General features: G+C 38.8%; 1 protein-coding gene across 2 annotated transcripts; it reads right to left on the bottom strand.

Annotated features, from left to right (window-relative positions):
- Window positions 1-4,034: 4,034 nt before the first annotated feature.
- Window positions 4,035-9,128, bottom strand: MC5R (melanocortin 5 receptor). 2 transcript variants are annotated; one of them, XM_009568004.2, is made up of 2 exons: window positions 8,872-9,128; window positions 4,035-8,077 (listed from the first exon to the last, which is right to left on the bottom strand). In XM_009568004.2, exon 2 carries the CDS (start codon window positions 7,993-7,995, stop codon window positions 7,018-7,020), a length of 978 nt encoding a protein of 325 aa, XP_009566299.1. In that variant the 5' UTR covers window positions 7,996-8,077; window positions 8,872-9,128; the 3' UTR covers window positions 4,035-7,017. The 2 variants fall into 2 exon arrangements, with proteins under 2 accessions (XP_009566299.1, XP_053916415.1); XM_054060440.1 differs by having other exon boundaries at window positions 8,880-9,128.
- Window positions 9,129-10,108: the final 980 nt, after the last annotated feature.

Genomic DNA, 10,108 nt, shown 5'->3' with positions numbered 1-10,108 from the left:
TTTAAGCACCTGCTTTACAAGCTGTGATTGACAAGAAGGGCATTAAGCCCAGGAAAAGTGGAAGGTTTAACCTCCCTTTTCCAAGTGAATTAAGCAAGTTCCCTATGACCTAATGTTTCAGAGACCCCCAGTCAGAGTACTAGATCATGGAGACTTACCGTGGACAGTCTGAGGAACCTGGAATGAGATTCAGTCGCACCTGCTGAGAGTCTTGCACACAGACTTCCGCTCAAGTTTCTATCACTCACTGGTTCTCATTCTCTAAAACTGACTTTGGCACAGTTTGCTGACTGGGATATTTTTTAATATAGCCCAGTCCTCACAGGTAATTCGTGATCCTCTGTAAGAGTGAAATGTTAACATAGATTTAAAACGCTTACTCCCCAAGGCTCCACCACTTATCTACGGTTGTATGAGCAGAGAGCAAGAACGTCCTCTCCTTGTTATAACCAGAGATCTTATGTGCTCTGGGAAAAACTTTTGGGAAATAGCTGCTTTTGTTTTCAGCAATGTATCTCTGAGCTGAGGTCAGCATTGGCACTACTAATAATTATGTTGCTACAGTTTAAAAAAAAAAAAAAAAAATTTAAGCATAGGAATATTTCCTGCTACCCTTCGAAAGGAAGACTATCCTGAAGAGATTCTTCTGACTTGGAAATGCAGAAGGAACCTGCGAGACAGAAATAATAGTAAGATCTATGTGAGACTATCCTGGTACTATGAACTGCTGAGATATAGAAATTCGGGGATTTATGTCCTGGCTCAAAATCCATGCAAAACTTTCCAGAACGAGTTCAGAGAAAAGCTGTGACAAACAAAAGGCATAAGACAAAGATGATAGGTATTCCTAGGGTCATTTTTTCAGGGCAGGTGAAGTTAGCGCAAGGTTTCTGTGCAAGATACAAAAGCTAGTGAAAAAGCTAATTACAGGCAATACCACTTATTGCTTGCCAAAACTAACTGTGTCCTGTTAAACACTGGCAAACTACTGAGAAAAATTAATGCTACTTTCTTTGTGAGGTTTTGTTTTATTGCTATTAATTAGAGCATTTATATGACAGATCATCAAAAATGTTAATTTGGTGCCTTTGAAAATCATCTTGAGCCAGCATACAAAGCTTATAGTTCCAATTCTCATCTTGCTTTAATCAGGTGTAAAAACACCCTAATTGAAAGGAGAGGAGTGATGAATCACCATCTGGAGGTAGCTGCACAAATTACATTCTTACCATCTTTCTCAAAGAAATTATGTGCTTCCAGCATAAATTTGTGTCTCACCATGGAATCTCTGATCCTCAGCCACTCAGAGGATGGCTGGAACACACTGCAAGGCCCTTCTAGCCTCTGTGGCCAGGATTCCTCCACATCAAAGGTAGGGAAATGGAAGCTGAGCCCATCAAATGAGTTCTGCTACAGAGCTGGAACATGGCCAAGGCATGTACTTAGACCTGGAAACACAGAAGCACTCCTAAGCACCATATATTTGGCATATGTTCTACATGCTGATGTATGACCAAAGTCCTCATTATTGAAAATGTAACTCTGTTTAAAGAATAAGAGAATATGTCTTCCTATGAGCATTTGCAGAGAGGTAATTCTTTCAAAGGTCTTGAAATTTTCCAAATTATGGAGCATGCTGTACTAAATGAAAGTATATTATTACATACTGCTGAGAAATGAATAGAGAGCAAAACATGTGGCATCATCCAGCACTGTGGAAATTTATTTGTTAGCTCTATCTGGATTATCATATGCTTACCTGGTCCCCTCTGAATCAGAAAGAATATAGTAGATCTAGGAAAACAACTTAAGGATAACAAGATACAAAAATGCCAGGCTAAAATCCTTGGCTGGAAAAGAGAAACTTTTTAGTGGAATATATAGGGCAGTCAGATTATGAACGTCACAGGGAAAGCAAATGCGGACTGGTTGCTTCTCTTCTTTACAACATAAAGACTCAGGGGCATTGAAGAAGGCTTCCAAGCAGATATTTCATAAGAGAAAAAAAATCATTTTTCCACAAAACATATCTAAACTGTGGAACTTACTGTCACAAGATATTACAGATGAGCATAAAGAAATTCAAAAGTGATTAGACAAATTCTAAGAAATGTTCTTTGTGAGCTGTCAGTCACAAAGCTGTAAATGCAACCTCCTGCCCATGAAGTGCTGGAAGGGTATTTCAAAGGATTACCATGTACCTATACATTGTATAATTCTTTTAAACAGCTGCACTTTCTTTTGATGAAAACCCTTCACTCTCAGCGCTCAGAACAGCCAGCCACGTGTCCTTCAGGTTCTTTAGGCAAGCAGCTCAGGAAGAAACTGTTCATGGATAGTGCTTAAAGACCATAAGAATTTAAATTCTACTAAATTTTGAGTATGACAGGCACTAAGGGAACTTTTTGTTCTGTCACTCCACTCTGATTTTCAAAGGTGCAGGATGCAAAAAGCACTTGATGTTTTTCTCTTATACTTAAGATTTAGGCTGTTGCTAATTTGTTCACAGGTGGAAGAAATATGTGAGAAACAGGCTGCAAATTGGAAGGTAGTGGAACAAGTAAGTGGAGAGCAAAGAGCAGAAAGATGAGAGAAAAAGAAACTATATCCTGACATATATTTCATTGACATTGCTTGTGATTTTACTCTGTATTTGGGAGCAAAACCTCATACATATGTAGGTGTGTATGTTAAGTATAAGCACACACATGCATACCTCAGATTCTCCTTTTCTGTCCTGTATGAAGAACAAACTGGATCCAAGATGCACGCAGCTCAGGTTGCAGTGCATGATAAGATTAGAAAAGGACAGAGAGCATCTCACCTTTAGATAACTCAGCACAGAAACTTATGCAGGCAGCTCCACTACAGCCTGCATGACTGTCCCTGGTGTGGGGTTAGCCATTTCCAGACCCAGGGCACTGTGCATGCAAATCCACACAGCTAAAGACTGGGACCATCCATTGCAATCCATGAGCACAGCAATGGTCACCATAAGCTGGTCTTTGTGAGCTGCAAGAAGCAGACAAGAAAGAGAAGAAGGATTTACTATAAGAGAGGCAGAAGAATCCCCAGGAAGGCTTCAGAAACAAAAGAGAATTCTTTGAGATTTCAGAGAGCACACTGTGTGAGGGAGTTCTTTGCTTTTCCACAGATGTATAAACCTTCTCTGCCTTCATAAAGTTTGCGTGTGCCAGAAATTCCTGTGGTTTCTGCACTTAGTGTGCACAGAATTCCTAAAAAATGCAACTAAAGTCTCCAGAGAGACACTCAGACAAGGTTTCCTAAAAGGAAAAGCCTAAGCAGTGGGAATGTGCAACCTCCTCTCACAAGGAAGCTGAACAGTGGTTGCACGGAAGTTGCAGGTCTGTAGGCTGTATTGCTGAAAGCAGTCACTCCTCCCAGCCCAGACCCAGAGGTGGCAGAACTCAGTAGTTCTACCTGGGCCATTTGTGACAGACTTGTGCCCATTTAGGAAGCAGGATCATAAGCTCAGGAATATAAACAACCTCTTTGTTCCATTCAGTTATGATTGTTATGTGTTCCAAGAGATGCCAAGGATCTTGGAAAACTAATATTTCCAGGTACCTCATTGTGGCCTTGGCCTGGAGAAAAGATTCAGATTTTCCAAATGTAAGCATAAGAGCATGCTGGGTATGGGATTATCCAGGCAATATCATCACTTGCAAAAGATGACCTTCTACTTCAATCTACTAAAGCAAGCAAAATTTAGAGCAACGTATGAAATAATTGAGTGTAATCCGGAGACAGAGCAAAATGCCTACCATCAACCACTCTTTGCATTAATATAGACTGAAGAATGTAGTCTTCTGCTTTACTAGATGAAGTTCTAGCACAGCTAGAAACGTTGGTTTGGGTTTAGTTTTGATTTTGGTTTTGTTTTAATATGACCCCTGCTCCTATTAATCTACTTGAAATGCAAGTATAATTTCACCACCCTTTCTGAGCTCATAGAAATTAACTCCACCTGCAAAAGGAGTGATTTAGGAAAAAAATTTTATTAAGAACTTTGAAAGTAGCAACACACAAGTTACAGGCAGTGAAGTGTTCGGTCATTAAAGCAGCAGTGGGCAATAGAAGTTGTTTGTGGTGCTCTGGGACAGAAATAGTGTGACTTCAGATTCTTTCCAATAACTGATACCAAACTGTAAATGAATGGCAGTGTAAACAAGAGTAGTACCATTAGGTGTGGGCACACAGTCCAATGACAGCCTAGCAGCTATTTTTTGTATGGCTGTCCTTTGACAGCAAATATCATCCTTACACAATGCTTGCTTTTCCCAGTTTATCAGAATACTTTTCCAGGCCCTGGTAAAAGTGAAAGCATGCTTTTATTCTGCAGCTAAGCAGTAGAATGAAACAGATTAAAACACGTCTTGGCCTTAAAACATGTATTTTATATGCATTCCTGTAGTGTAGACAGTTTTTTGCAGGAACTGTTCTAGCCTATTCTCGAAAATACTTCCATTTCCCCCTTTAGCTGTTTTAGCTCTCCACCTGTGAAGTTTATAATGAGGATGTGATGCTGACACCCAGAGGAACACAGGTATGAATGTAAATACATTGTATCAGTCTGTAATTCTCACAATGTGATTTTTTTTAATAATGCATCTGTTTAAATTGAGAAAAGAAAGCCCATCATGCAGTATTTCCTCTGTGAACTCTCTAGAAGGTCAGTGGACACATTACAATGAATAACCAATAATAGTATGTTTTCCAGCAATCCAGTTTAATAGTTTCTTCATATGTCTGTATATACATCAAATAAATTTCCAAGAAAAGAAATAATGTACAACTCAAGAAAATGCCCAAAGCTATTACAATTTTGTCCTCCTCTTTGTTGATTTACAATTATGTACAAAACTGTCTTATTTGCAATACCCAGTGAAGACTTAATGACTTATTTACAACATCAGCTAGTCCCTTTCACTATGCAATTGAACTGTTTCTTTTTTGCTATTTACATTCATAGCAGCAGGAGCACATTCTTAAGTGCCATTTATGGATAGGGTCGAGAAGTGGACTGAAACAAGGCTAGATCCTCACTACCAACCACAAACATACCTCTGAAGTCCCATTTTCAGGCATAACTAAAGGAAGATTCCAGCACCTAATGTCTCATATAAACATTGGGTTTACATAATAAGGTGTCTCCACCGAGAATAACATTCTCACCTATATCAGAGGGAGATACGTGTGAGCTGGAGGCAGTATACATTTTAAGATGCAGCAAATTAATGTATAACTCTGGTGCTAAAGATGCACCTTACTCACCCTGCAAGAGATCTCCAAAACACATGAAGACACAAAGTATGCTACCTTTCTAGATGTGTGGAGGAGAATCTATTTTACAGTTCTTCTTACACAAGAGATTAAATTAAGAGGGGAAAAATTATAATTCCATCATAATACACAACCTGTTTCATAAAACCACAGAATAACTTGGGTTGGAAGAGATCTGTGGACGTCATCTATTCCAAATCATTCAAAGCAGGACCAAACTTCAAAGTTGGAGACAGCTTTCAACATACAGCAGATTGTTCAGGGCTGTCTCCAGTCAAGTTTTTAATATCTCCAAAAGTGGAGATTGTACAACCACTGGGCACCTGTTCCCATGTTTGACCACCACTGTGGTAAAAAAATTTCTCCTAATCAGGACTCATACCTTGAATGCATAATCTAAGACCCACTGAGTCAATCATAGTCCTTCTATTGACAACAGTTTTAGAGCATACCTAAACCAAATATAACAAGGGTTATCCTTTCAGCTCCTTGGAAGTAACAATTCATTTTTCCAACCTTTTTTCTGATAGCTGGTCAGTAGGGTACCACTGCTTGAAATATTTTCATAGCTTGTATCTCAGTGCACGATATATACCATCCACTGGCATCAAGACATCAAAGCTACAGTTGCCCTTCCTGCATCTGTGAGAAATCCAATATTTTGCTGTTGAAGAACCTATCTAGCTTGACTAGATGCAAATTACTCACACAAAATGCATGATGATTACACCTTAGAATTCACTCAATAAAGACAAAAACTGTTTGTTTGGGGATCAAAAGTCAGGACTCTCTATTATGACTACATGTGCTTGAGTTTTTAAACTCCTGTTTTGCAGTTGCCTCCTATGCTTCTGATGATCAAACTTGTTTTGTCTCTCCCAGCTTTAAAGATTCAATCTACAGTAGAGCTTCCTCCAGTAACAAAAGCTACTCCTGAAATGATTTTCTAATACCTATAAAGGCAGCCAGTCTTTCCTTCTCCACAAAACATTATGTGACTATCTAGAGGCCATGTACTCTTTAATTCCCTGGCCCCAGTGAACAAAGAAAACAGACAAATTAGAAACAGCTCAATCTTCATGCACAGTGAGAAAACCACATATAGTCAGATACAACAAAGTACTGCATCCAACCTGGAAAATCTTGCAGTAACACTGTCCTCTTACATAATACATATTTTACGACAGTAACAGTCATGACTGGAATACAAGACTGCTGGTATGTTGAGCAAGGTAATTGAACCCTGACAATTCTCTGATTTTATGTCTTTGAAAGGAAATGACAAAAAGCGTGTTAATTCTGGGTATCGAAAGAAGCCATACTGTATCTAGAGAGACAATAAATATCAAGATAAATACACACTGAGAGGCCGATAGGCTCATTTGTATGACTGGTCACACTTGTTTCAGTTAGCAGAAAGAATAAGGCTTTTCCTGTATAATCCTCTTATAAGATCCACTCTTCAGTAGGGTAAATGAAATTCAGAATTTTCTTTCTGCCCGTAACAGAGATGCACTTAGTAGCTCCTGCCACCGGTGTGAGAGAGGTGTGTGGAGAGAAAGAAAGGTAAATTGCATTAAAAACTGGTTTCTGATGGCTGCAGAAATCATGACAGCTGAATGGAGAAAGCTGTTCCATGGGTATTTCAGCAAAATTACAAATTGCAGCAAGATGTTGCATTTCAGTTCTCTTCCCTGGTTTGGTTTTGTTTTCTTAATACTTGTCTGATAAGCCACAAACCATTCTCAGGCTATAGCAGCAAATTATCTCTTTGAAGGTTTTCCTCATTTCCTGGCTACGAAAGGCATAGATCAAGGGATCAATCACTGAGTTGCACATAATAAGAATGAGGTACATGTTGAAGTGAGACATGAAGCAGACACAGTAGAGGTTTTGAGGGCAGGAGATCATCAGGATGAGATGGAGGAAGAATGGAGCCCAGCAAACAATGAAGATGCCAAGAAGCATAGTCAAAGTGATGGCTCCTTTCATGCTGGTTCTTTGACGGACAGAGTTGTACCCAGGCAAAGCAGCTATTTTCTTCACATGAGTACGAGCCAGGAGGAACATATGGATGTACAGCGAGACCATGAGGAACAACATGGTAAAAAACATAGTGATGAGACAAACGATCACATAAGTTGATTCATAATAAAGAATGAAGATAATGCCGCAGCCTGTGCAAAATGTCCAGATGCATGCAATAATAAGCCCTGATCTTTTCACTGTCATGATGTTGTGATAACGCAGGGCATAGAAGATGGTGATATACCTGTCTACTGCTATAGCCAGCAAACTGCACATGGAAGCCACCACAGATATGCAGATCATTGAGTCAAAGACATTATCTATATGACGGACAAAGGCATCTTCCATAATTATATGTCTATTGTTTATTAAGTATATTGTTATGGTCTCCCAAGCATTAGAGACACTAACCAGCATGTCAGCCACTGCTAAACTGCAAACAAAAAAATACATAGGTGAATGTAAGTTCTTGTTCTTAATTATTGCACTTATAACTAGGATGTTTTCAAGGAGGCTTACAATGCCTAGAGTTAGGAACACCTCAGCAGCAATGATCACTTGCTCACATGGTGATGACTTGCTGTTGACAGTAGGCACGGTAAAGTTGCTGCCAAAGGCACTCAGGTTTAGTTCAGAAACATACAGTTGAGAGGATGTGTTCATCTCTGGAAGTAAACACGTTCTGTTCTTCCTGAGGGACTTGCCAAGGAGTGCAGTAAATGCATTTTCCAAAAGGCAAAAGACCCTGCCAAAAAAAATATAGCATGACGACAACAGGCAGAAGTTCACAAAACAAATATCAACAATTTCTATTTAATTTGGCTTGTACACATCCTGCCTCATCCACACCATATTCTTCTACTGATTCTAAATTAACCTCCAACTGGCACAGAGTTTTTCTGCCCATGCTTATGGGGAAATTAAAAATACAAACTAAAGAAGCGATCTATGTGCTCTTCATTCATGGTTTTGTTTATTCTATTCAGTCCCCCCGAATTGATCACACTACCCTGGAAATTCTGCTGAACACAAAACAACAAACAGTTTTCAGAGTCTCAGTTCTCAGAGCCTGCTCACTTGAATACAATATACAGAAGTTTGAATTATTACAATTAAGAGTTGAACATTTTCAGCAAAATATTAAAAGGCTTTCCTGACCTTTGTACTTCTAAGTTTGCATGAACTCTGTTATAAACAGCTTTTCTGTGCAATACTAACATGCTCACTTAAGAGAGTAGTATTAAACCCTTAACCGAGGCAAATCCACAAATTTCAGGATAGACAAATGTTACAGGATCGGTATGGGTGGAATTCTATCATTGAAATTCATTTTCTATTCTATATCATGTGTAATTTATTCAGTGCTCATTTGGTAATGAGAATACTCAGGGCAAGTTGTAAGCCATCAGATCCTTAAATAATGGGAGCACTGAGCTGACTGTCAGTGACTTGTTGCAAATAAAATTCAAAGGTTATCAATCTAAATAATTTTCCAATTTTTAAAGTAGCCTTTTGCTTGAAATTAAGAATTAACTGTACCTGTTTACCACAGCTGCTCCTTCAGTTGCTCTTCCTCTTCATTGCCCGCAACCTTTCCTCCAAGGAGCAGAAGTTTCAGCTCCCCTTCTCACCCAACATCTGGGACAGGGGACTCCTTGGTGGGAATGGATGACAGAAAAAAGAGGAAAAGCAATGAGTAAATCCATAGAGTCAAGGGTGGCCACGTATAAATTACTGTGCAACTGCCTTTTTATAGACTCCAAGCAATAATGACTTCAGTATTCAAACGGTGGCTCCTCCTCCCCTTCTTTGCCCCTCTGAACCTCTCTTCTCTCTGATTTTGTTAGAAAAGACTTAGGTTTTTACCGCCATCTCGTGGTCTTCTCTTGTCTGTCTAAGTGAACAGTGATTCTGATCTAACGTTCATCATCAGCTTCTCAAAATAAATGGGGAAATTTAGTAGACATGCTCCTTTCCAAAAATATTTATTTTTTGTGTTTGTTTTCTCTGCTGTTGCTAATGCTCACTGACTTCATACTGCTATAATAGTCCAAAAGATGTGAATGCAGAAGAGACTAATTGAAGTAGGAGGCTTATTGCTTTTATAAGCATTTCTCTTATATACACAGTTATAATTTTGCAATATTAAGAACCACACTCTTACAACTCGGAGAAGGTACAGTCAAGCCCATTACACCACTAGCAGAAGATATAACACTAGTAATTTATGGGGGGGGAAAAATGAAACTAATAAATATTTCTGTGCTGGTGCCCTTGCTAGAATAGAGATTTTGATGCAGATGTGAAAGGAGATCTATGCTATGCCCATATGAAAAGAATAGAGGATGCCCATCTGCAGTTCTGTTCCTCTCCTTTAATGTACAGCAAAATTTAGTCCTCCTAGGTTGCCTTTAGGTAACTTTACTGATTTTCGTTATCTGGTTAGTTTTTGGTTATATTTGTCATAGTTTCTGATTTTCCCACTGTACACTCTGGAAATAATATACCTAAAAGTAAAATTTTACTTTCACTGTTCCTATATCTACCAAGAATTACGCAGTCACTGTGCTCTTTCAACTTCCAATTATTTCCCTTCCAGCATCCTATTTTTTTTGTTTATTACATTCTCTTTTTAAATTCTGTTCATCTTACCATTTACAAATTCCTCCATATATTCAGTTTAATAGAGTTCTCTGCAGCCTCGCTTATCTGCCATAACAAAAGTTCTCACTGTACCTGGTAGGACTCAGTAGACTCCCTGATTACAAGAAATAAA

The sequence above is a fragment of the Cuculus canorus genome, chromosome 2 (genome assembly GCF_017976375.1).
Source record: "Cuculus canorus isolate bCucCan1 chromosome 2, bCucCan1.pri, whole genome shotgun sequence".
Taxonomy (NCBI): domain Eukaryota; kingdom Metazoa; phylum Chordata; class Aves; order Cuculiformes; family Cuculidae; genus Cuculus; species Cuculus canorus.
The sequence above is the reverse complement of the archived record's forward strand: the minus strand, read 5'-3'. Positions and strand labels throughout refer to the sequence as shown.

Excerpts from the sequence above, each read along its gene's own strand:
- MC5R (XM_009568004.2), bottom strand. The coding sequence starts at position 7,995 with ATGAACACATCCTCTCAACTGTATGTTTCTGAACTAAACCTGAGTGCC.